General features: G+C 44.9%; 1 protein-coding gene across 1 annotated transcript; it reads left to right on the top strand.

Moving 5' to 3' along the window:
• Positions 1–12,471: 12,471 nt before the first annotated feature.
• On the top strand, positions 12,472–26,576 carry mylipa (myosin regulatory light chain interacting protein a). The gene is made up of 7 exons (XM_030121156.1): positions 12,472–12,708; positions 13,784–13,974; positions 21,689–21,874; positions 22,989–23,186; positions 23,269–23,433; positions 24,020–24,443; positions 24,946–26,576. The coding sequence occupies exons 1-7, from the start codon at positions 12,622–12,624 to the stop codon at positions 25,138–25,140; spliced, it is 1,446 nt and encodes a 481-aa protein (XP_029977016.1). The 5' UTR covers positions 12,472–12,621; the 3' UTR covers positions 25,141–26,576.
• Positions 26,577–26,775: the final 199 nt, after the last annotated feature.

A 26,775-nucleotide genomic window follows, 5' to 3' on the forward strand; every position in this document is an offset into this window, starting at 1 on the left:
AATCGATCTTCGCAGTTCACAAAGTTCATTCTTACCCTCTGTCATAACTAGTTTGCCGCTTTTCCTAAAAAGTTTTGGTCAGGATTCTCAATTACCTTACACATATAGGTTCCAGAATGCCTTGTATATGCACACAAAGTATGAAATATGGATTGATTTGCCCGCTTGCAGCATCTTTCAGCCCTGCACAGCACTGCTTAGCTGACAGTATCCGACCCACAGTGGTGACAGCCCATTTATTCTGGTGGCACACAGGTACGGTACTGTTCGGATAGCAAATGCGCTCGACGTTTACAGCTGCACACCTGGGTGAGAGGATTTATCCTAATAACCTGCATCAGCAAGAAAGTGTTTGTGCTGATTGTGTAATTGTGCTCAGTGTGTGTGTGTGATATTTCAACTAAATGTGCCACTCACTTGCACTGTGTGTGTTGGCCAAACTGCTCAAACGTCATCACAGGTCGCAGCATGAAAACTGTCCAGAGGTAAAATAATTACAACTTTTATGCCTTTTTACTGGAAATCCCTTCATGCATTCAGCTATACCGCCTTGCTTTATCTAACACAGCTGACTTGAAGGCAAAGTACATTGTGAACAAGTCAATAGTCCATCAAAGAGCAAACATGGACGGACAGACGGTTGCACACACTCAGATTTGCACTTTTAAGAGTCACCGATTAACCTTAAGTGTATCTTTTCTGTTGGAGGAAAGCAAAGTACCAGGAGAAAACACCATGCATGTACAAATCTATTCAGAAAGCCGAACCAAAGATAACTTCATGTGGGGAGGGAGTGGTAACCACAGCATCATCTTGCAGCATAAAAGATATAATTACAATTTACAATTTGTTTTAGTCTTCTGAACCCCTCAGCTTCATGTTAAACAAATTTAAAAACGGAGTGGACATGTGATGAGACAAGCAGCCTCCTAAATAAAATGTTCTGGTGAGAAGTAGCAGTTTGACCTCGTGAAATATCTATAGGTGTCTGAGATTTCCCAGGTGAATCGTCTCACTCAGAGCTGGATATGAACAGCGTGTACCTGCTGCCGATGCCTCCGATCGTCACACACTGGCCTCCGTTCGGTCTCTCTGTCTGTCTTCAAAAGCAGTTCATCATAATCTCGTGTCTGTCAGCGTCTCTTCGGGGGCCGAACGACGTCTGTATAGCAACGATACACAACACAGAAATGTTTATGTATCAAAGCAAAGTGAAAATTTAGACAAATTTATACCACCTGTTAAATGAGGTTCTCTGATCATATTCAGTGAAGGGTGTCATCACAGGGACAAAACTGGATATTTCATAACTTTTGGTAGACTTAAAGCGTTTTCAGCTTTTAGGTATTTGCACAGAATTCTTTGGCATGCGTTGCTTAATGCATGCTGCATCAATGCAGAAGAGATAATGCAAACATTTATGGACTTTTTTTGTTGTAACATTCTCTCAAGATACACATCAGCAGACAACATGTGATGAAGAGCATCACACACTCATTTTGTATAAATAAATGCAAGTTTATGTTTTGTTTCTCTGGATTTATAATTAATACAGACTTTATTGCAATTAGCCAACAGGCATAATGAAATATTCTGGAATAAATGTTTCAGAGAAATTGGTCAGTCAGAGTTGGGTGGGCTGAGCTTGGCCTTGTTGAATGGCTCCAGTGAACCAGTACTTCATCAGATATTATTCCCAATGCCGCCTATTCAGTGAGATCTCTTTAAAATGTTGTAAAATGTTGAAAACAAAACTAAAATATGCATGATTACTGACACAGTGGTGAGCATTACTGGAAAGACATCTGAAAAAAATGATTGGAGAAACTTGCAGCAATTACAATATAATTAAATGTAATTAGGAATTCATTTGCCTGAATTCTGCCTCTTCTACAATAAATCCAGAGTGAACTGTCTTAAGTGAGAAACGCGTGCAGCGGTCTGGGAGCCTACTTTTTCAATCCCGTCCAGTTTTGTGGGGAAAACACCTTCATTTGCTTGTGCTCTTGATAAAAGACGTCCTATGAAGAGACAGATCGTGGCCGCCAGGTGATTCGGCCTCATCTGTCCTTTTTTTCCTCTCTTCACTTGAGGACATCCACATGTTCCATCACTGCAAACCTCCACTACCTCCTGATCCACGATGACCTGACGAAGAAGACAAGACATTACACAACTCTGACTAAAAATAAGATCCGCTGCTCCCAAACTAACAGGCTCCTTATGTAATCAGACAAAACATGGGGGTTTTTTTATGCTTTTATGTAAACAGATTCATCCTTCAAATTGGTGTTGGCTGAATTCACATGGAACAGTGTTTCAGTGCTTACCGTCTTATTAAAAGTAGCTTATCCTGAGATTTTATTTGTGGATGTTTATGCAGAGTCTTTAAGTTGTTTTCTGGAGCCATCCTCCTGCTGTACGTTGCAGCATACTTTAAAGTTTCCTCTGGGGCGTGCAGATTCCTGGAGAGAGAAGTGAACGTGTTTAAACAAGCCTGCGCTAAGTTCACTATGAGCACAAGCAGAGAGGTGTTAAAGCAGGAGCAAACAGATGTGGCTGCGATGTGTTTCCTAAAAGAAAGACCCTCAAATCTTGAGACTGAAACTCGGCCGGTGACTCTACAGCTCACTACTAACTCTCCAGTTGTGTCGAGCAGGAGGCTCATGGGACACATCCAGCATGCCAGAGGGTCGATTGTGGAATACGTGAATGACATTGCAAAGTGTAAAAATTCCAAATAAATCAGAAACTCCTCAATTAATGCAACTTCTGTTTGCTGTCATTGAGTTTTGCATTATGGGATCAATAAAAATGGTTTAATGGTGAGTTTGCACTGAGTCTACTTATTCCACTTTGCACTAAGATAAAGAGGAAATCTGAAGCTGTCCAAAACTTGTATTACAGAGATATTGGGAAACTGTTGCCCTGGTTTAGCCAACTCATGAACACAAACCTTGTTCTGTATATGAACATTTAGTCCAAATGCAAACCAAACAATTTTTTTCTTTTTCAGAGAGCTCTTTCACACATAAACACGTTTAACTGAATAAAGCTGATTGTTGTGGTAATAAATACCTGCATAATCATATTTGACAGCAGTTATAAGTGAGTGTGCTTGACATGAGAAAAACTAAGGAAGCGGTGTTGCGATCTGTGTGGCTGAGAGCGAAATCACTGGGTTGCTATGACAGCAAATTTTTAATGGATTAGATCTGACAGACAAACCTCCATGTGCATATGCCACTGCTATTCTGCCTGAGCCAATTAAACTGAGATTGCAATGATAAAATAGCTTGCTTATCTAAAACACGTCTTTCAAAAGTTCAGCAACATCAAGCAAGAAATCAAAAAGTTGCTAAACGACAATGTTACCAGTAGTGTGCTCCTTGAGAAACTGCCAATCATCCCCGTACCTTCCTGTGAGCGTAGTGACCGGCTATCAAAGCAGCCACAGAGGTATTATGAAAGTTCCATTAAATTCAATTTCCCCATTTTTAATTTGAAATATTCTTTATTATCTAGGTCATGGGACATATCAACACTCATCTAAAGTGCTTTATTGCTTCTGATGAGGATAGCATGATAAAAACTCTCAGATGAGAGCAGAAATTTCTCAGTCGCTCGAGGACACTGGATCTTCTGCGCTTGGGTGGGGGGGAAGAGTATTACTGATGGAACCATATTAGACTAAATTAGTCATGCCCATCCTTCTCTCGCTGTAGCAATGTCCAGAGAGGCTTTGGGGCATAAAATTCCAAGCTGAAGATTTTATTTTTTTCCCCCGTGATGGTAACCATCCAGTTCAGCGCATCTTCCAGAGCTATCTGGAAGATAAATACCCACTGCCCCAGTCACTGCTGGTGTGCTATGCATTCTCCCAGGATGGAGTCACGGGACTCTGCTACATGTATATGTGCAAGTGAAAGCAGGGAGGAATGCTGAGGAGACTCGTGATGGTGATCTATCATATAATCAACCAACCCGGTACTGTGGCAAGACGCCACCTTGGTATTCGACGTACATTCACACCTCCAGTCAGCCAGCAGCCACGATAAGCCCACAAGGACAAACACTCCTCATAAGAATCCCAAACACTCAAAGAAGTCACCAGAGGGCTGCCGGCCATCTGCAAAGGCTGTTGGTGGAAGGGTGTGTGTGTGTGTGTGTGTGTGTATGTGTGTGTGTTCATGGCTGACTAATCTTTGCTGTCATCACAAAATGCCCGGCTGGAATCATCCATCACACTCTCCTTTGTCCTCCACAGACACCCACCACATGTGTAAACACACACACACACACACACACACACACCAAAATTCCAGCCCCAATTCATCATCCTGAGTTGTGTGTTCATTCTGCAGAGTATCCCCTGTGACCCTCCGTGCCACTATTGGTATTATTTTACTCCAGCAGGCTCTGAACTCATCGGAGGCTGAGTCACAGCTACATCCTTTGCAGCACACACGCAAGCAAATAATAGGATACATCTATAATACATCTCTGGAGCACAGCGGAGTGGAATGAAGCAGATTAACCTCATTTTACCCTCATTAAAAATTGATTCACATCTGAACGGGGATAATGCACCTGGCTGGATCTATATGAATCATGTTGGACAATCTGGGCATGTATTGAATATCCCATCGTCTAAAAATTCACAAGTTGATATTCTCCGTTTTTATATATTGACATGTAATAATGTCAGATCTAAGAAAATCTGCACACAGTTTTAATTAGAGCGTTACCTGCGACTGATTATACATTCATCTTGTAACCACAGGTATTATTCTACGGATGCATTTTGCAGCTGGAAAAGCTGAAGTGAATATATTCTGGATGATGGAAGCAGGAAACTGCCAGAGAAGCTCTGCCGCTCGCTCCATATATATATATATATATATCCAAGTTGCACATATATCTGGGAGCCGTCGTATACAAACAACTTCAATACAGAAGCCATGGGGACTGGAATTACATGTGGGTAATGCCGTGAGGTGCGAGTGCCAGCGAGTGAAACTCTTGGCTTCCCTAAAGGTTTCCTCCTCAATATGCTCTAATCCCATCCAGCAGAGATGCCATGTTAGCTTTTTCGGCCCATTTTGCACACTGATTTGATTTTGTAATGAAGACCTCAGTCTTTTAAAACAAATGTAGCTGAATCAAAAGTGCAGTGCTCCTGAGAATAATGCTTGTCTTAAAAGCGCAACATCTAATAGAATATAACTAGAAGGATTTAAGAGATAAAGCAATCACAAGCCCTTAAAATTCCATGAAGCCACATCCGTCCTTTGGCGACTGGAACGTGTGTCCTCTGCTGGGATTTGCAGTCCATCGCCATGTTACGTAACTATCTTTGGGGACCGTTCCTTCCAGCACAGTTTACAAACACACTTGTAAGTCTGCAAAAAATGAAGCAGGAGGAAAGAACACGACGTTCTGCTCTTCGTTTCTCATGAGCGACTGATGAGAAACACTTATCTCGCACTTTCGCCTATTTCATTGGAATTTGGACAGATTCATGTCAGTAGGGTTCAGGTTAATAACAGTTTTGGAAAAGACAGCCAAAGGCTGGAACACTGCAGACATAGAGGTGAGAGCTAAGCTCCTGGTATTGTACAAAGCTGTCTAAATTTAAAGAAATGATCTGTTATGTGGTGTGTAGACATCAATATTCTTTCATATGTTAGGGAGGATGAACTCGGACATTGATTTGAAATGGTTTCATTTGTGAAGTTCTCCCTCTTATGAAAGCAAAATACTTCTTGATTTAATATAGAATCATACTCTGTATGCGGACTTGTGTACTTTTTTCATTTTAGTTGGTATAATCTCATGGCTTCCAGGATGCTGGGCCTCACATTGGTGATTCATCTATACAACTATATGCTCAAGGCCACAAACTTTGTGCTACATTTAAGGACAGGGTATAAAGTGCTGCACATACAGTCACTGTAAACGTCAGTAGGTAAATTTGTACAATTGATTATGCCTCAACAGGCTGATCTCTAGGTTTTCAGCAACCAATAATACTCCTTTTAAACTCCTTTCCTGTATGTTGATGAATAATGTAGTCCAGCTCAACACCCTGAACATAAAGTTTAATTAAACCTGAAGGTTCCAAGCAAAATAAAAAAAACAGATTTAACAGCAGGAGGGCCGAACTGGATCACAATAAAATACAGAAAAAGTCACGGTTCAGTTAGTCATTACTGATCAAATTACTGTTTTCCTTCTCGGCGACTGCCTTCAAAACGTGACTCATGTGAGTCACTGGAGGAGTGACACTTATTTCTGTACCTGATCATAGTTTACACAGAAAGAATCTAGTTATCACTGAATACAAACTGCTTTACAGCCATTATCTGTAGTAGCTACATGTATCATTTACCTAATGAGGAGGTCATTACTGAAACGTCACCACTTAAGAGTCGGATGAAACCTGGTACTATTCCACTTCCTCTATGCATTCTTTTCACGTGATGTCTGAAACTGGCCGAACTTCCCACCTATATCTCAAATACATTAGCACCTTAAACTAAAATCTTATCCTGTGTACTTCTCCTCTGATAATGACTACGTTAGTTTTCCATCGTGTGTGGCTCTTACAGATCATCTTCACCATTATACTCAGCGAAGCAGTTGAATAGGTCATCGTATTTGAATCTATTTTATTTATTCATATATTTGCATCCTCCTGTTTACCCAGCATTCCTCCTTATATCACTCAGGGTAACCGGTGCTGGCATTCCCTGCCAAGCAGCCACCTCTACCCCGCCTAACCCCTCTCCAGCACTTTGATGCAAATGTGCTCCAATTTCCTGTGGTTATAATAATCAGTCACACAGAGTAGAAAAAAAAAACTCATCTCGCAATTAAACAATCTGTTGGATGCATAACGAAACGTTATCTGCAAAATGCCAGCTTTGAATGGTGTGCCAGTGAAATAAAACATGGCTCCAAAGGAAGACATCGCTCTGTGTGGCAGTAGAGATTCCCTTATAAGCATTAGAAAATAAAACAAGCGAAAAATAGAATAACAGTCACAGTTAAAATGAAGACCTGAATTACTATAGGAGCATAGTGGAATGTAATATTACTGCAGAATGTTGAATACAGCACATTTAAACCATAATGGAAGCATACTTCTGTTATGTTTAAAAAAAAAAAGGTTCAGACGTGTGCATGCAGGCTGCCTTGCTCAATGCTTGCCATCCATGAACACTGCAGGATCCTGTGATGTGGAAGCACTGTCCAGGGCATATGTTATATATGCATATGAAAATGCAGATTGATGGTCAAAATTTAGGAGAAAAACAAATTTTTTTGTCAGATGATTTTGTATTAAGAACTTCTTCACTCACTGGGCTTTACAGAAGTCCTCTGCTTTGGGTTTGAACCACCTGTGATATGTGTGCTTCACTTTTAACACCCGTTTTACAAATTTTAGTGCACATCAGCTACATACTATATAACACCACAGAATCAGCATAAAAATAAAAAATGAACCCATTGTTGTAAAAGAGGCTTTTATTCACAAATGCATGACATATTCTATTAGCTCTCCCCTGCCTCCCACACATGGAGCCAGCCATGTGCAAAATATTCTCTGCGAGACCCACAAAGGCGGAAAAATAAACATTAACACCAAGCGTGCCTTGCTGTGTCTCTGAAAATAGTATTTCTAATTAGTGCTAGCTGCAGCCGCAGCGTTTGTTTCTGCACAGTTTGCATCCACACACAATGGATTACAGTTATCATGCAAAACCTATCGGAATGATTATTCACTGAAATCTAGGCCATTTCTAATCAGCAGTCACACTAACTATGATTGTACGATGATAATGCCGATGCTTGCAGCGTCCCATTGAATTTGATATGTGCATGGCGTGAAGTCTCCTCCATCAAAGGCGATCAAACCTTTAACTTGAAAGGTCAGTCCATCATTATTTGGTTTCGGGAGAGCCACACTCCCTCTGCCAGTTTCTTAGTTCTCTCTGATAACTTCCACTCTGCACGGTAGCGTAAATCATCCACCTCCTCGCCTGAATCTACCAGCTCGATCCTCAGGAACATTTCTTTCTCCAAGATCATTGAAGCTAGCAGAGCGTCCGTAGCCTGCCTGGCTCTCGGTAATCTCGGCGAGGAGCAGGAGACCCCTCGACGGGGAGGAGGGACGCTTTTCACCGCTTTGCTCCTGACCTCTTCCTCCTCTCGTTTCACCAGTAACACCTCTCCGTCTTCTGAGGGCGATGAGCTTGAAGGGCTGGCATTGGACGATTCTGAGCTGACCGACGACTGCGTGTCGTCGGATTGGTTGAGGTCCACTTGGTAGGCTAATTTCCTGCCACTCTGTCTGTTGATGGACAAACAAGGAGGCCATCGGAGAGAAAGGCATCTCGTCATCGCGAGCCACAGTGCTTGAGGCCTCAGCAGTCCCGACCTTGGTGGATTTGTGTCACACAGTGCGTCCTTCTTCTCCATTTGCAAGCATTCTGACTGCAATTCAGACTCCACAGACACTCCATGAGAGTTTTCTGGTACCAGCTCCTCTTCACGGTCTTGTGTTGACTGCTGATCGTCCTCAAAGCTGAAAGAGCTGCTGAAACCTCGACTTCTCTTCATTGCACCCTCTACCTCCACGTCAGAAAAAGAAAGGGAATCTTCATCTGAGGAGCATCCGCATGGCGAAGACCGATCTCCTGAATCCGGCCGTTGACTTCCTTCTGACCCAGAGGAGCTGCTCGCCCTCTGGCCTCTCCTCATCCTTTGACATCCGAGCCGCTCCGTCTTCGTAATCCGTCAGCCGCTCCGGTGCTCCCCTTCTTTAAAGGCCAACAGAAATAACGAGACGCGATCAAGGCTACCACCACCACCACCACCGCAACAACAGCAACAACAACAACAACAGCCGCAGCTGCGGCCGCTCTGCTAGCATGGCACTTCCTGACATAATCTCTGCTTGGAGAGATGCGGCGTTGGCTCTGGCGTTGGGCAGTGATGATGCTGTGATGTCATGTACTCACAAACACACACACACATGGGCAGGCTCACACACACACACAGAGTCCTGCGTGGCTGTGTGTCGGCGCTCCAGTGGAGTGAGCGCTGACTTGCCTCAGAGGGAAGTGATGTCACATTGCATGATGTCATACCTCGCCACGAACCAGGAATCTGCAAACGCTCTGTGTTTGTGCAGAAGCCCAGATGGCGAAAGACAAATGATGCCCGATCCTGCAAATTGACCCACATGTGCAACATGGGAGATGAGAAGAGGGGAAAAAAAAAGCAGGATTAGTTTACGTTTTTTTTTTTTGTTTGTTTGTTTTTTTTGGTTTCTGTGATTTTTTTTCGTTGTAGTAATCATTTCGATTTGCATGGATGTGAAAGTGACGGCTCTCCTGCACGCAGCGGCATGTTACGTGGGTATGTGTGTCGCTCGCTCGGAGCGTACCTTGTCCCACATGTCCACAGCCGCTGTTAGGTCACTGGCTATCTTGCTAACGTCTCCATTTATGGCTGTAGCGGCTGCAAAGACCTCACGTCTTGTATGCTCATTCATGGTGCACTTTCTTACATCACCTCGGGGCAAAGGGACAGTAACTGGAGCCAAATGGAGACTGGCTGACCTTATCACACACAGAAAGACACCCACATGCTATAGCTGACAAAATCTGTTCAGTCCAGTCTGGAGTACAGGAAACCACAAGCATTTAATGATATAAACCTTGTCTATCATGCAATCTTATAGTAATGTGGAAAACAATACAGGATTTAATCCATTTTTCCCCCCGTGCTCTGTGCAGTTTGTAAACCTGAAGCTTTAATACCATCCATTTGGAGTAAAATTTCAATGCAATAACTGTAAAAGTGAGTGAATGTTTAAGGGGCTCTCTCTGGATTTCCTCCTGCTGTATGTGACTCACTGATGCTCCATCAAGAATGCAGCAGTGGGAGACTGCAAAAATACGAAGGAGCACTCTGCCTCTACTCTAAAACGTCCCCTGGCAGACAGACGCCGCGCCTCCCTGGTGTGAGGAAAAGAGTGTGGCTGCAGTTTTCTGGACTCAGCTCTCCTCCCTTATGGAAATCACTCTGCTGAATAATATATTGTTATTTGGGTAGGTGTTGTCAAAGTGATGAGGTAGAATGAATGTTGGGTTATTCAGTCTCTCAGTCAGAGAGGAGGTCTCTGAAATAAACGCTTAAACTACCAAGGCACAAAACTAACTACTTGGCAGGGTGTTATTATATTTAACAGTGCCAAAGGAGAGTAAATGAGACGAACATTTTGACATTAGAATGAACTCTCCTCACTGCTCTTTGTATTTTAACTCTGCACTTTGTTCTCTGCTTTTAATTTCCATTCTGCAGAAAAACTATAATTAGTAACATGTGCATCTCTTCGGCTTTTCTTCTAAAGAATGGTAAAATACCTGATAATTATTGAAATTGGTGTGATTTTTGCAGTTTCTTTTAAAAGCATTAAAAATCTGTTTTGCCCCTTTACTTCAGCCAGTTAGTGCACCGGATTGGTGCATCTCTGTTAAATATATTTAATAAAATGTGAATATCAGGACTCCACATAAACATGCTGCAAGTGACAGTATATGTTTTAAACATATTATATATGTTCACCATATTTAGTGTTTTTTTTCCAGATAATGCGTAGTATTCAAGGGCTGTACTACTCATTAATGCATAGCAGAGTTTTTAAACTTAAGGCTCATCAGACAAACCTAAATCGTCATGGGACCTAATATTACCTGCAGACACAGAGGGCAGATGACATTACCTTCAACTGATCATTAAAAGTAACTTAGTTATTCTTAATTTGTCAGGAGAGAGGTGGTAGAATGCTTTTTAAATACTCACCCATTTTCAAAATTGTTTTATTAAAAAAAAAAAAGTTTTATCCATAAAAGGGTCAAAGGGCAAAGTCTGAGCTGAATACATGCAGCGGTACAATACGTACACTCTGGACAGGTCGACAGTCCATCACAGGGCAAACACACAGAGGCGGATAATCACACACACTCCCACACTCTGGGGTAATTCTGAGGTCGCCGAGCAGCCTCACATGAACATGGACTTAAGGAGACTGCCGGACTGCCCAGAGGAAACCCATGCACAAGGAGAAGATGCAATGATAACACAGAAGAGACTGAACCCGTGTCCTCCAACTACGACCCAGCATTCCTCCTTCTGGAGCAGGAGTGTCAAACATAAAGCCTGTAGGCCAAAACTGGTCTGCAAGAAGCTCCAATCTGGCCTGTCACAACACCAACCGAACAAACAGTAAAAATTTCAAATATATATTTTTTAAACATATTTCTTAGGTGCAATGAAAACATCACACAAATGAGACCTGAGCAAAGATATTATTATTGATGCATGTCGTAAAGATGGATACTCCATTGTGGGGAAAACTAACAGAAGCGTCAGAGCCATGCTGTAAGGGTGACTTTGTAAAAATATGCATGATGAAAGAGCTATATGATTTTTGAGGGTAATTTCATTGTATTTTGCATCAGAATGTAATGAAATTGACTCTATGCTGAGACTGTAGTAATGGTTTGATTATGTGAAAATAGACATTTTCATCATGTACACTCTGCGCCACAGCGAAGGAAAGCAATAAAGTTGAAATGTAAAGGTTATTATGGCACTGTATTTTATTGTTTTTTCACACTGAAGAGCAAACTGGGTCTGAACTGAAATGTGTTTAGCCCTGGCTGCAGTATAATGATGATATATGTGTGATTTCAGCCTATTGTACACCCCTTTGAAGAGATTTGATGGTATAACAGGGGTGAAATGCTGCATGTTTGTACTGACTTTAAAGTCTTTAAGTATATAAATATTCTTCTAGAATATCTCAGGTATATTGCAGAAGTGTCATCATGAAAAGGTGAAAACAGTTTTACACTGTGACTGTGCTGCAGATGATTCCATAAACCAGAATCAAGCTGTTTCGAGTCCAAAGCAGCAGTAAGTAAGTTGAAAACAACGAGGTTGACGACATGAAAGATTCATGTTTCCTCTGGACAGCAGAAAACCTCCCCCCGTTAAAACTGCTATTTCTGGGCTGCATTCCTATATATTATTCACGTGAAAGTGAAAGTGAAGACCTTATTCGAGCCATTAAACGTACCTCGAGATGTGCTGGGGAGTGCTGAAATGTCTGAAGCATCAGGAACAGGTGAGTTATTAAAGCTCTTCTAGCTGCGCGCAACAGGCGCGCCGGACGAGGGCGCCGCGCGCTGCTCACACCTCCCTGCACGAGAGGACCGCTCGAGCCAGAACAGCGTCCGGATGTAAGCGGGCTTGTGATTGGCTGAAATACTTCAAAGGAGGCGGGGGAGTCGTGTTACCTCTCATCTTATTGGACGGGCGGGAGTAGGCGGCGCGGCGCACGGCGTTTCATTGATATACCGTACAGCTGGTGGCTCCAGATCCGCCACACTGTGACTGAAAGGGCTGAGAAAGTGATGAGGGGCTGATGTGAAGGGATCCCGAGAAGAGAGAAGAGCCGGAGAAGAGTTTTAGTTGTCGTCGTTTTTTTTATTTTTTTGGAAAGAGTGGCACTACCAAAGATTTTTAAGTGAAGACACGGCCAAAATGCTCTGCCACGTTACGCGTCCGGATTCGGTTGTGATGGAAGTGGAAGTTGATGCGAAGGCGAACGGAGAAGACTGTCTCAATAAGGTGGGTTAAAAGACAGACACGTTTCTCTGCGATGGTGCATTTTGATGTGATCACACACAGCCTGCTGCTGCCATTGTTTCCAGGAAACTTAATATTGTTTGCTTTTTGCTACAGATAATCTAGTTTTTTTTTTTATTTATGGCTAGTGCGATGCATGACCAAGTGATCCAGTCTCCACCAGTGCATACAGATGAAGCTTCTGTTGTGTGCAGCAGCAACAACTAAACAATAAAAACGTGTACTTCTGTTACACGTTAGAATCGAGGAAACAAAATGTTCTGCGCGTCCGGGAAAGAAAAAAAAAGTTGACCAAAAAAAAAAAGAAAAGTCCTTTGTAACTGAAACATTAGACCTAAAACTGTACATCTGCGGTTCGGATAAGTTCAGATCTGCACTCAGAAAGTTTCTTTTCGTCCAGTGGCGTTTAGTTTAGTTTCCGCGGATCATCTACCTGCACGGCAGCGCGCGGGGCAGATGGCTCCGGCAGGGTTACTCCAGTTCATTCTTCTTCCTCTCAGCTCCTCCACTCAGACAAACTCCACTGTGGTTTAAGTTTTCTTTGTTTCCCACCCACCCCCCTCAGAAATAACACCCTCTGCCTCATCCTCGTGCATCATTAAACATAGGTGCGGTTTGTATGCATGGCCTGTATGTCTCGAGACTCTCACCGGGAGTTATGTAACGGGCCCCGTGGCGGCCGGAGGGGCGTGGGATTGTAGGGTGCACGAGCAACCCCCCCCCCCCCCTTTTTTTTTTTTCTTTTTTTACCCCGAGAGAGCCTCCAAGTTCACAGCCAAGCGATCGTGAGCATTAGAATATTAAGTGTGCGCGCGTGTGTGCATGTGCACGCACGCATGCATCCGCGGAGTAGCTGACGCCTGAATGAACAGTGCAGTAAAAGCTCTTTTTCTCTGAAGAGGTTTCATTAAAGTTTACTGATTCTTGATTCCCACTTGCCCGTCAGAAGACCTGCTCACCTCCTGTCTGCTTCACGTGTTTTTTTAAGGCCTTTTTGCTTCTTCCACCATCTTTCATCTTCGCTTTGCTCTAACTTGGTTTCTTCTTTTGCTTTCAGGTTTGCAGAAAGTTGGGTGTGATAGAAGTGGACTACTTCGGGCTGCAGTTCACCGGCAGCAAAGGTGAAAACCTCTGGCTGAATCTGAGGAATCGGATCTGCCAGCAGATGGACAGTGTGGCGCCCTGCCGGCTGCGGCTGCGGGTCAAGTTCTTCGTGGAGCCTCATCTCATTCTGCAGGAACAGACGAGGTGTGTTTCTCCCCGCTCACGTGCTGCTCAGACCAAAGCCTAATTTCCCCTCTCTGCCTGGAACCTGCAGATTAGTGAGTCACCTAATGAAGGCACAGAGGAATATCTAATGTTTTTAATCCAAATTTGACAGCATTGTTCAGTTTTTCCGACTCCATGTGACTGCAGTGAGGTGGTGGCAGGAGGAACAAAAAAAAAAAAACACAAAGCATTCATTAATGAGCTTCTGCAACCTTAATCTGATCAGGTTATTTCAATGCGAAGCAAATGCCCTGCAGTAACCTCTCGCCAGGGCCCTTCCGGGGTTACTGTAGGTCACTCTGGTGGAGCACCCGGCAGGAAATGTGATCCAGCAGCTCTGAGCTGCCGCCCCCAGGGACCCCCGGGTGACAGCCAGGACCTCTCGTCACTGCTCCCATTCAGCTCCAAATAACTTTTTGTTTCAATTGTTTGTGGCCGTTTCAGTTGGAACAAAAGCGCCTCCGTCTGACATTTTTTGCAGATGCTGTTTGGAAACAAGTGAGCGCAGGGTGTTTTTCTCAGTTTTCTTTCTTTGCCCTCCCACAGAATGGAGCTGTCATTGTGAGCTTGCAGATGCGTTTCTGATCAATTCTGTGTCAACCATTTCAATTTTAATCACAGGGATTTGAAAATGTTGTTGAATTTCAGAAACAAGAAAGCAAAGCACAATAACTTCCACGGCAAATTAAATACCAGAACCACATGTTCGTTCGCTCGGCCTGATTAATCAGAACAATTCAGAGTCAGAACAAAGTTACAAGGCCTGGCAAGGCTGCATCCTGACTCAGTATTCCCCTCAGCCAATTTCATTTGAAGTTAAAAATAGAAAGTGCATTTGCAGCTCTCGGAGCCGGTCCAAAAAAACTTGTTTTACACACAGTGTCGAGCGTGATACCGCGGCTGTTCTGCTCGCCTCAGGTGGCGTCACGAGCCGTTTGATATCGCAGATGTGGGGCAAACCTGAGTGGAAAACCTGCCGGGTGTCTTTTTAAGATTCAGCACGCTGCTCTGGCCCGTCCTCTCACACACGCGGCGTGCCATCGGAGCTGTTTATTGACCTCTAACGTGTCTGTTTGGGCCAGAGGATTCTTTGGCAGCTCTCTGTTTCAACCCTCCGTTCCGCTTTTAGCGATTTCCTCACCCTCCCCGTCAGACCCGGCTCCATCAGGCCCGGCGACATCAACGTCGCTGTTAGATGTAAACCATGCCTGCTCACACTTCCTCTGTCTGTCTCTCTCTTCCACCCCCCCCCCCCCCTCCTCCGCCCCCCCTCTTTACTCTGGCCCATATTTGGCAACCTTTTGAAGAGGAAAGTGGGGAAGAGTGAGCACGGAGGACACTTGGCTGCCTGCGCTCTGACCTCCACTAAATTAGCAGGGGTTATCAGCAGATGGCTGGCGTTGGGTGTGTGTGTGTGTTGGGGGGGTGTCCACGGAAAGGTGAGATAAAGATGTGAGGTGGCAGCCGGCGGGGTATGTGGGGCTGCTGCTAATAAATACTCTCGCATGGCACTCAGCAACACGCTGTCAGGTTATGTGTTTAATTTGGTGGAGCCTTCATGCCATCCGTCTGCCGGAGTGTGATATTATTTAAGTGGTGGGTTTGGGGGGGGGTGTTCCAACACTGGCGTGGTTTCAGAGTGCATGATGTTGATGGCGCAGCGGTCACATTTCTGGGACTTGAACTTGCGAATTAAAAATTTCCACCTTCACTTTGAGGCGGTGTGTCCAACGTTTGAGTCAATCAGTGACTTGAGGACCTCGCTGGGTCGCTTTCCTGTAATTTGTTGAGCCGCCAACTTTGACCCAGTTATCACAGCCTGCACAAAAGTTGATCCCACTGAAAATACACTTCCTCGGCTTTTCTTATTTCACATATTTTCTTCACAACCATAAACTCCATAAGTGGCAATTTACGTGCGAGTCTGACATTGTCCATATTCTACTGGGAATATTTACACAGAGCTTAAATATTATTGCAATTTTTCAGATGAGCCGAGGGGCCAGCCCCTCTCTCTGCGCCCTTCTTATATGTCTTATTACATAACCCGCTGAACCCGCACAGAGCCGCTTATATAAGCAGCTGTGTGCTCTGCCGTTCCGTTAAAGCCCTGCAGGTCAGTTAAACGTTCACACTCGCATGCGGCTGAATATTTGGAGAGGTTTAGGTAATTCTCTGTCCTCTTTAGTAGGAGAACGTGCTGGGAAATGTCAGATTAAGAAGGCGCGTGTTCTTAGTTTAAACCCTGAAAGTAGGAAACACAGATCTGTAACAAAAAAAAAAAAAAACAGTAAAATAAGAATGGAATTTAACCATATCACAGCCATGTAAACAGTGGGGAGTATTTTTTTTGTTGTTTTTATCTGCACAGCTTTGGTTCAGCTTGCATGTGTGGCAGCCGTATCCCCATGATTTCAGTTCAATTACTTTGAAATCTTCTATTTGTCCTTCTCTTCCAGGCTTTTTAATAAACCCGGGCTCTTTCCACCGGCTCACTTGAGACACTATTTGCGAATGCATGAAATTGGTTTGCAGGGTGGCCTTCTGCTCTCTCGGCTTCTGTTTCTGGCAGAAAACGTCTTTAGATGAGTCCTCCTCAGCAGGAAGTGAAGCAGGGCCTCTGAACCCTCTCTGGGTAGCTCTGCACTTCACTGGTCCTTCCATCATTCCACAGCTTGCTCTGTGTCACTGAGTTACATATAATATCTCTTATATAGCAAGTGTTAGTTGGGTTTATACTGCTTAGGCAAAGGACTAACATGTTTGTTTCTTTTTAAGATACTGTCTAAAGGATACTGACCCAGGGGCCTCAAGACCAGCCTGTATTTTCTGCATCATTAAACACGGCTTGCCTGGGGGCGTCACTGGTTTAAATATATGAATGTTTTCCCTTCATTAGCTCCGGTGTTTAGCATTCTGGTCAGACAAACGCTGGATACCCTCACAGGGTACAGCTATTAGCACAGGACATTTTCTTTCTTCTGGGACTCAACCTGGCTTTTGGCTCGGAACTGAAACCCCAGTGGCAGTTCGCAGATTTGAATCATTTCGCTTTGGACTGATTGCAAGGAACTGGTTATCAGCAAAAAGCAGACCTGCAGGGCTGCTGTGGTTAAGTAAATATTTGATTAAAACCAGCACCTGTAGATGGTGACGGAAGTCTCGGTTCGGTAAGAGGATTTGGGTGAAAAAGACGGTTCTGTTGTGAAAAGCAACACTCGGTTAAATCGCAGACCGAAAATATCTGAGGAATCTGCTTTATTGATCGATGTAATCTCTAACCAGCCACACAGATGGGGACTATCTGCATTTTTTCGATCCGTCAGTTTTAATAGATTATCAATTTGTTTCTCTAATGTGGGTCAACTAGTCATTTATTGGATATGCTTGCAGCAGCTGGGTATAAATGTGGTAGAGCTTGAATAACCGATGTAACCAGATTGCGCTTGATGGTCCAAGTGGTTCAGTTTTGTTTATGAAATTGCTGTGTTAGCTCTTTGATGAAAACTAAGCGGAGGGCCTGATCTGACTCATTTTGCACCCTGCCTGAACCGAGTGTTCCGATAAACAATTCCAGATCATTTATTCTGGTCACACCAGTTCTAATTTTCAGCCACAGATCAGTCGAGACGCCTGTGGCTCCTCGGGTGTTCAGAAACACAGCCAAGTTTTTATCAGTGTGCTCCACCGCCAGTAATCATTCACTTGATTGTATCTGTCTCAGTTCCAGGTCCTCTTTGTTGAGTAAGTGATCTCTGCTTTGTCTCGCCGGAGGTCATGACATTAGACTTCGCCAAGGAGCAATAGAATAGTTTTATTTGTTTGAACCATCAACCCAGGACCGATGCCGGGCTGTAATCGCTGTTTTACCATCCAGTACAGAGCGCCGGCCTTCCGCCCAAGGAATTTAGCACACAAATAAGCCCTTTGTTTTGTTTCTGCATAGCTTTCAGCGCAACTTACCTCAGCACAATGCACATGGGTGATTTTGCCGCTCGGACTGATAAATTTGTAACTTTTAAGTTACATAAATTAAAAAAAAGAAAATGCTGAGCAAAGGTAACTACAGTTCATTGGCCGCCAGTAACCTCCCAGCGCATAGCTTCTGGCAGTGTGTCATTTGACTAGCTTACAAACCGCATTGAGTCCAACCGATGAGGTCTGAAAGTCTGCTGTTGATTGGCTGGACGAGGCGCGGTCTCCAGGCAGAGGTGTAGGGTTTCAGTTTGTGGGGACGTTTTGTTCTTCTCTGCAGAGAACCGTCTGGCACTGTGCGTCGCTCTGGGTCGGAGCAGAAAACTGTAGAACGAGACAATGGTTTTATGGAGGGGCAGAGTCGACTGGGGAGAATTTAGTTGACTTTGTAATGAGTTTCCTGCTCAAAGAGCTTCTGTATTCCGTGCCACCACAGATCACGTGTTCAGTGTGCAACAGATTTTAAGCTTCATAGTTAAAAACAAAATCACCAATACTGTACTTGGTTAAAATGTGAAGGGTTCAAGGGATGAGCACAAGAAAATCCTGAATTACTTCATTGCCGCAGCTCAGCAGCATGCAGCCAGTGACCTATTTTTCAAAAAAAATCTCTTTGACGGGTTCAGGGCCGCTTTAATTGAATTATTCCAGCAGGGCAATCAAGAAGCTGAAACGTCCCCGCAGCTCCCCACAGATGACCTCTGCTTTCTTTCACACCCGCTGTTGCGAATCGCTTTTATTTCACCTGTCCGCTGCTGGTATCCACCGGAGTGTTATGGCTGCTGCAAACAAGCAAACCTTTAAAGACTTTGATTATGTGTTGTGTCTACGAGGGACAAAGCACTGTTTAATAAAGTACGAGTGGGCCAGAAGACTTTGGTCTCGGCACAGACTTCCTGGCATTCAGCCTGTGTGTTTGTTTGGGTCGGCTCGCTGTGCGCCGGTTTGCTTTCCAACAACACACGTGCGGCTGATTCTGTACAGTGTGATCGTCGGTGACTCAAAGACGAAGGACACGCAGAGGATGAGTCTAGCTGCTGATTAACCTCCTCCCGACAGTGTGATGCTGCGTGGCGTCCAGGGTACAACGGCCCCGGACACATTTAGGTCCCGTGATTCTGTCTGGCCTGACTCAGATCTTTTATCATTTGCCGGGAAGCCCGGCGGGTGCCCATTTGTCTCTTCTAGAGTCTCTTGTGTCTTTGTCGGCGTGCGTGGAATCTTAAATTTGTTGAGGAGAAAGTAATGGGACATGTATTTCTTCTTTGCCTTTGTTGGATGACTCACTGACTTCAGAGATTCTTGTCTCACCTGTCCCTTGGGTGAAGGATGGGCCCTGACAGGTGCTGAGTTAGCACCACGTGGCTTAAGCAGCCTGATCCCGGTCCAGCTGTCTTCTTCTGTAGGGGTCAAGCTGGTAATGTCAGATGCTTGTTGCTCTGGCAGTCCACTGCAACAAACGTGAGCAAACGTATTGGGCAGTCGGTTCCTGGTCATCCGTCCATGTGGCACCATGAAGAGTTCACACAGCTGGTATTTGGGGCAGCGTTGCCTCACACGGGCACAAGGAGAAAATTAACTTTTCTGTATGCAAAGCAGCTTTTGTGTTATGAATATCTGTCCTACTTTTTGTTGTTTCGTTTCAAACACCCACATGACTGTGAGTGATGTTCCTGCAGGTGAAGTTGAGCTGTGCTGCTCAGCAATGCACCGAGACTTATTTACTCATATTGGCGTCCGCCGCACACATCTCTTCGTCAGCAACACATGAGCCACCGGTACACACTGCCATCGATACCACGAAGAAGACAGTCATTATCCCTCCTCGTGTTTCTTACAGTTTTGGTGTCACGGGCCCGGACATGCTCTGTAGGAAGCTTTCAAGATGACGCCGTTCTGTGTGGCATAGCGACCGATAATAACCTCTAGGCCAGCCGCGGCTGAACGGGAGTAACCTCTCCGGCTCGCCCTGTAGTAACCTCTCGTCGGCAACCTGTAGTAAACTCCCAGTCAAATCGGGCTCATTGTTTGCGTCAGGCAGGTAGCTAACTAGCAGCGCTCCATCACATGACGCCTGCTGGGCCTGACACAATAGAGAGCTGTGTTTGTGTGTGTCTGTTTGGGGGAATGGGATGTTTAACACCATATCAAAGCACTGTTTGTTATGCCTGGGGCTAGTCAGCTATGGGGTTTCGTTGTTATAGTCTGGCTTTATCAGGGGTGGCGTAGACTGACTTTGTTTGTGTGCCTCACAGCTGCTTTTTGCTGTTACTGTTTGGAAGCGCTGTGGATGTGATAAGGCGTGTCGGTGTTGTTGCCGTTTTTGAAGCCGTGACTGGACGTGTGCGTCGAGACGCGCACCCTTTTTTCCGAGTGTCACCTGCTCTGCCACAAGTCGGCTTTTTAATCTCTTGGAAGGACAAAAGAAATGTCAGCTCCGGTTGATCCGCAGGGTGCAGCTTCTACATGAAATAACTGTTTAAACTGGGGTAGTTGACACTCAGGACACTACCAAATACCCTCTAATCTCAGTGGCCTGATTTCCAGAGATCAAAAATCATAAAGTCATGCTTCAAAGAAAACTCTGGCTCATGAAGAACTTTATAGAAGTAACATGCTTTTTACAAGCAAGGCGTACTTTTAGATTCTATATCAGATCCGGGAGAACAAACAGTGAGAGGTGACGATTATGTTTAATGTAGAGACGCCTATTTTGGGGAGTAAAATATGAGGAAACGAAGCCACGATTCAAACAGCTTTGACCAGTAAGAAGCTGCTGGGCTGGTTTGCAGCGACAGAACCAGCTGACTGGAAGCAGCCTGGTGCACAATCTCCTTAAGGTTAGTGTGCCGTAGTTCATCCTATGGAAGGGTCTGCGGAGGTTACTGGAGTTCAGCGTGGCGCATGATGTCAGGTTGAGTCAGTTAGGGTGTTACTCTTGTTGACGTCTTGTCTCCTGCTGCTAGAAGGAAAGAATTCCTCACATCTTCTGGTCAAAACAATGGAAAGACCTGCTCTGGCTTATTTCTCTGAGAATTTAGCTGTTGTGCTTGGCAGAACCAGCAGAACTCGGTGTTCTCATTTTCATCGTTCAGTCTAAACAGTTGTTTTCATCGTCATTAGTCTTTGAACTGCTTCCTCAACTTTCACTTCATGAATCAAGATCACAGAAAACAGAGATGGTCAACTCGGTTAAACTAAAACTTGATGCGTCTTAGAAGAAGTGATGAAATACAGCCTCAATGAGCTGTGATAAAAGGACACAAAATAAACAAGTAGTTGACAATGGTCAGCCACTCCCTGGTCCCTGAGTCAGAGGGTGAAAAGGGCATGTGTGTCTCACACTGGAAGAAACGTCCTTTTTACTTTCCTTTTCGCCACTTCCACTTTTCGAGTGTCCAGTGAAGCTGCTTATGTCTGACTTGAGGAAGATAAGTGAAACAGTGAAAGTGAGAGAGTGGAACTGAAAAAAAACATCAGCTGCTTCTTCCTCTGCTCACCGAAAACAAACATCCTGACTGTGTGTCGTGCAGTTCGAGCCTCTCGGGCTCCACCTGCTCTGCCGTATGCCTGCACTCGAGTGTGCTGGAGATTAAAAGCGGCCTCTGTGTGTGTTAGGGACTCGACTACAAAGGCATGCGTCTGACCCCATTCCTCAGCACTCAATGAGACTGGATGTTCTGCGGTGACTTCATGCCGTTCCTCTTCTGCCCCGCAGACACATATTTTTCATGCACGTGAAGGAGGACCTCCACAACGGTCACCTGCGGATGGGATCGGAGCAAGCGGAGGAGCTGAGCGCGCTCCTGGCGCAGGCGGAGTTCGGCGACTACAACCAAAACACGGCGCAGTATTGGTACTCGGAGCTGTGTGGAGAGGAGCCCAGCGCCGCCACCATCAACAGGTAACACGCTTCTACTGATCCGCGCCCATGTGCTTCACATGATCTGCCACGTTAACTCATTCATGCACGCTGTTACACACCAACGGCAACAAAATATGATCAATCCATCAGGAGTTTGGTGCTTTCCTGACCCGTATGGTTCATCGGCCCTTCAGCATGCCAGTGGTTACCTTCTGACCTGTTAAACAATCAGTGAAACTCGCTGACCTTTCCCCTCATTCCCCTGATAGCTCCGTCTCCTCCAGCGGAGGTAGGAGTGCACTCCAAAAAGTCAGGATTCAAAGTAAATAATGCCTCATGGCAAAGAGCCAGAGCTGACATAATGTGACAGCTGGTGCTCAAGGAAATGAAACGGCAATTAAAAAAAAACACAAAGCACTAAGTCTGAAAACAGTAGATTACCCAGGTTCGCTTTTCTTCATGAAATCTTTTTCTTTATTTATTTTTTTTAATTCCATTAACCTTAAAAATGTAAAGGCCTTAGATATGACATAATGATCTTGTGTGTGTGTATAAGCTCCTGTATCACTGGCAGGGCCTCCCTCGGTAAATAAAACCAGGGTGACGGAGTTTTACTGCGTGAGAACATGTTTAACAAGTATGGCAGTTCAACACGCACCATCTTCTCTCGATGCGTATGACTGTGTGGAATTCATCCAGATTATCATCTCTGTTTTGCTTTTTTGTTTCTTGTGCTCCAACTACTTGTTCATGTTCAGAAACCCCAGGCTGCTCATTTACATGTATTCACAAGCAAACACAGACTGTTCATCGCTGCACCTGCATCCATCTTCAGACTGTTATTCTGTGCAGATTCTCGTTTTATTCCAAGAGGTGCTTGTTAATTTATAGAACGATCTTCTGAATGTGGAACCGTATGGGATGAATAAGTATGAATAAGCAGCCTCCATCTGGTGGAAGAGTCCTCCTTCCATGCTGTCTGAGCATTGATCAGTCTCACATCAGAGATTCCTGCCTGAGGGTGTGTTCAGCTCAGAGAGAGGAAGAAAGCACTTTGTAGAGTTACTGGTGTACTGCGCCAGCCTCTAGTGTCATTTCATCCTGATTCCTGGAGCTGATTGAATTACATTAGTCTTCCCTGTTTCTCCCGCAGTATCATTTCCAGGCACAAGGCTCTGGAGGGCCTGAGCCAGGGCTCGGTGGAGTACCAGGCCCTGCAGCTGGTCTCGTCTCTGGAGCACTACGGAGTGGAGTGGCACTGGGCTCGCGATGCCAACGGTCAGCGGATGGCCATCGGGGTTGGCCCCGAGGGAATCGCCGTTTGCAAGGAAGACTTCAGTTTAGTCAACAGGTGCGCTTCGGAGTGTGGGGGGGGGGTCTTCGGTAAAAGCTGTCGCAGCAGCCGCGTAACTCCCGCCGTCTTCTTCTTTCAGGGTGAGCTACCCCATCATCCAGATCGCCACCCAGTCGGGGAAGAGCGTCTACCTGACCGTCACCAAGGACACAAACGACAGCGTGGTGCTTCTGTTCAAGCTGATCAGCAACCGCGCCGCCAGCGGTCTGTACCGGGCCATCACGGAGACCCACGCCTTCTACAGGTGAGGCAGCGCGGACCACCTCCTCACACACCGAGGCCCAAATGGCAGAAATGGATTCACGGTCTCATTCATTAGGTTGTGAAAATGTGACGCATTTTATTGTCCCTCGCTCGGGGAATTAAGAGCCGTGTGTAAAATGACTACAGATGTTCAGGAAAACATGTTGAAATCTAATTTTGTGGCATAAGTGCTGGTAAATTGGGACATTCAGGGATTTTTTTTTTTTTTTTGTTGAGTGGAAAAAGGCTTTTTCCTCTTTTCAGTGCCAGTATTTGTTTTCAGTCTGAAACATTTGCGGAGAGTGAGGGCAATTTGGCTGAGCTATGAAATTTTTCTCAATCACAATAGTACAAAGGTACAAAAGACAGCTCTGTGCTTTTGTTTCAGCAATGTTTTTACCTCAGTCTGCAGGATTTTTTTTTTCTTTTTCTGCAGGCATGTCTTACTCCTGCTTGCTCAGAATCCAGTGTTCATCTTACTGTTGTGAATGTGACAGCACTATTTTATTAAGACGGGATAAAATAAAGCTTCACTACTCTCTGATTTGACGAATCTGAGTATTAAATATGTCTGTTTTCATTTCCAGATGCGACACGGTTACCAATGCAGTGATGATGCAGTACAGCAGAGACTTTAAGGGCCACCTGGCCTCCCTCTTCCTCAACGAGAACATCAACCTGGGCAAGAAGTACGTCTTCGACATCCGCCGCACCTCCAAGGAGGTGTACGACTACGCCCGCCGCACCCTCTACAACTCCGGCGTGGTGGACCTGATGTCCCGCTCGGAGAGCGGGGAGCGCTCGTCCCCGTCGCGCTCCCCCAGCAGGGACATGCAGCAGGACGAGCTGCAGGACTGCGGCAGCTGCGAGCAGAGCCGGGCGCTGCAGGAGCGGCTGCAGAAGCTCCGGGAGGCCCTGCTGTGCATGCTGTGCTGCGAGGAGGAGATCGACGCCGCCTTCTGCCCCTGCGGACACATGGTGTGCTGCCAGACCTGCGCCAGTCAGCTCCAGGTGAGACTCATAAGTTCACCGTGTTTCACAATGTATCAAATATATTCTTTACTTTGATCCATTTATACTTTACTACCTCCAGAAAATGCAAATTGACTCAGTGACTCGGCAGTTTTCACTGGAAGCTCTTTAATTATACTTCAGTTTGAGCCTCTCATCCTTTTATGGTCATTTAAAGAACATCCAAAGCCTTTGTCAGACTCTCCTGACCCGACTGTCCTCACACTTAATCAGCTAAATGTTGGAGACAGATGGTGTGTGTGTATATATGTGTGTGTGTGTGTGTGTGTGTTGTTGGGTTTTCTTATGGAGGGATTATAGCAGCCAGGCTCCGCTGTTCCATTAACACAACTAAGAAACGTGGCCCTGAAGATAAAGGTCTAAAGATTAGAGAAACACTTCCTCCGTCGTGCTGCAGTGCCGATTTTCCCACAGGTCTTGAATGTTCCGTACTGTTGTCTGGCGTGACGCTGACCGTTGCCGCCCCTTTCTCTCCTCCCAGCTGTGCCCGGTGTGCCGGTCCGAGGTGGAGCACGTGCAGCACGTCTACCTGCCCACCTGCACCAGCCTCCTCAGCCTGACGCTGACCGACAACCACCAGCACCGCAGCAGCCTCCCCGCCACCATCCGCCGGGACACGGCCTCGCCGCGCAGCTGCCCCACGGCCGAGTTCGAACACAAGCTCTACCACACATGAAGGCCGGCGCCGCCGGGCCGCCCGACTCCACCGGCAACACTCTGACGCTCCGCCGGCCGCCGCTTCTCACCGCAGAGGAAGATTTTTTTATTTTTTTCCTGCTGCGTGAGTCACGAGCTACCAAACCATAGACTCCTGAGCATAATCAAAGATTTCCACACTGAAACCACTTTGTTTTTGTGCGTGTGTATTATTTTTATTATTTTTTATCATTTTCTTGCTCTTCTCTTTTGGGCTGCCAGCTTGTCTGGTTGGTATTGTTGCTTTTTGTGCATCACTCTGTCCAAATCCCGCCTATTTTAAACCCCCATCTCCAGCTCCCACGTCCTGATTTTTAGATGAGCCTGTTGTTTTTTTGTTAATTAAATTATTACATCAGTTGACCTGATACAGAATTATGCATCTTAGTTTTATTTTCGCTCGCCGCCCCAGAAACCCAAAATGACACACCTGTGTACTGTAGACTAGCCGAACACTGTACATACCCATTAGGATTATTGATCTTTTTTTTTTTATTATTTCAAAGCTATTTTAAAACTTTTGTTCTGATTTGAGAATGAATTTTATGTATAACAGTGAAATATTTTGGTTTGTCATGTTGTGTGTATCTTATGCCAATGAGGAGGTATTTCGAGGCGAAGCAGCTCTGCTCCTGAACGCGACACTGTGATCGGGGCTTCTCTGCTCCGTTTTTATTCAGTCTGGGGTCTTTAAAGACCTTTCCAGGGTCAAATTGAACAGTATCTCGCTTACACTCCGACATCCTCTCACCTCTGAACGGGTCTTGATGATTACCTGCCATTTTGTCCAAAACCACGAGCCCGTTTTTTTCCGCTCCACATTTTCCACGACAGACTCCGACTCCCCATCATCTCTCCGTTTAAACAGCAGCTGCTTCCTCTGGAAACCTCAACAACACATTTGTTTTCTGGGGCGTACTAGTGAGTTCTTCTTGATTCTTTTTTTTTTTTTTTTTTTTGAGGTACTTGGAGATCTGTTTGTGCAATACTCGCTTGCTTTGTTGCCAAGCTTTTCATTTTCAGTTTTATTTAATTTCAAAGACTATATTTAAATGAAACAAAAAATATATCGTCACTTTACCAAGGAGGTTTTTTTGTTTTTTTTTTCTCCACATGTCTGTAGGGGGTTTGGCCTTAATGTAGCAGCAACACACGTTTGTTATTATGAACTGTCCACAGACTTTTTGTTTCTAGTGAGAAAAAGGAAAACAGTTTCTTTTTGCTGACACAGTTAAGCTCAGTCACCGCAGGGGAAGGACTTTTTTTTAATTTTTTTTCTTCTTCACATTGTTCAAGTAGCAATTTGTTTCTGTTTTCTGAAGCAAATGCCACAATCCTCTGTAAGATAACTCTTAGAATGAAACTTTTTATATAATTCTGCTTTTAACAGAAGACAAAGTATTAAAGTTTTTTTAAAAATGACCTCTGGAGTTGGAAAGTCTGTTGCAGGTTCACTGAATCTCACTTCTCTGATTCACCTCACAGTAAGAGGGTCACTTGTTCGAGTCCAGTTTGGGGGGGAGGGGGCACGTTCCCTCAAGAGTTTGCATGTTCTACCTGCATGCATCTTTAAATAGCTCCAGAAGTTGTAACAAATATTACTTGCATAATCAAG

This window comes from Salarias fasciatus, chromosome 22 (assembly GCF_902148845.1).
Source record: "Salarias fasciatus chromosome 22, fSalaFa1.1, whole genome shotgun sequence".
NCBI classification, from domain to species: domain Eukaryota; kingdom Metazoa; phylum Chordata; class Actinopteri; order Blenniiformes; family Blenniidae; genus Salarias; species Salarias fasciatus.

Bases quoted from the DNA above. Each gene is read 5' to 3' on its own strand.
- mylipa (XM_030121156.1), top strand. From the start codon at position 12,622: ATGCTCTGCCACGTTACGCGTCCGGATTCGGTTGTGATGGAAGTGGAA. The intron at 12,709-13,783 runs GTGGGTTAAAAG...TTTTGCTTTCAG, and splicing joins GAGAAGACTGTCTCAATAAG to GTTTGCAGAAAGTTGGGTGT. The intron at 23,187-23,268 runs GTGCGCTTCGGA...TTCTTCTTTCAG, and splicing joins GACTTCAGTTTAGTCAACAG to GGTGAGCTACCCCATCATCC.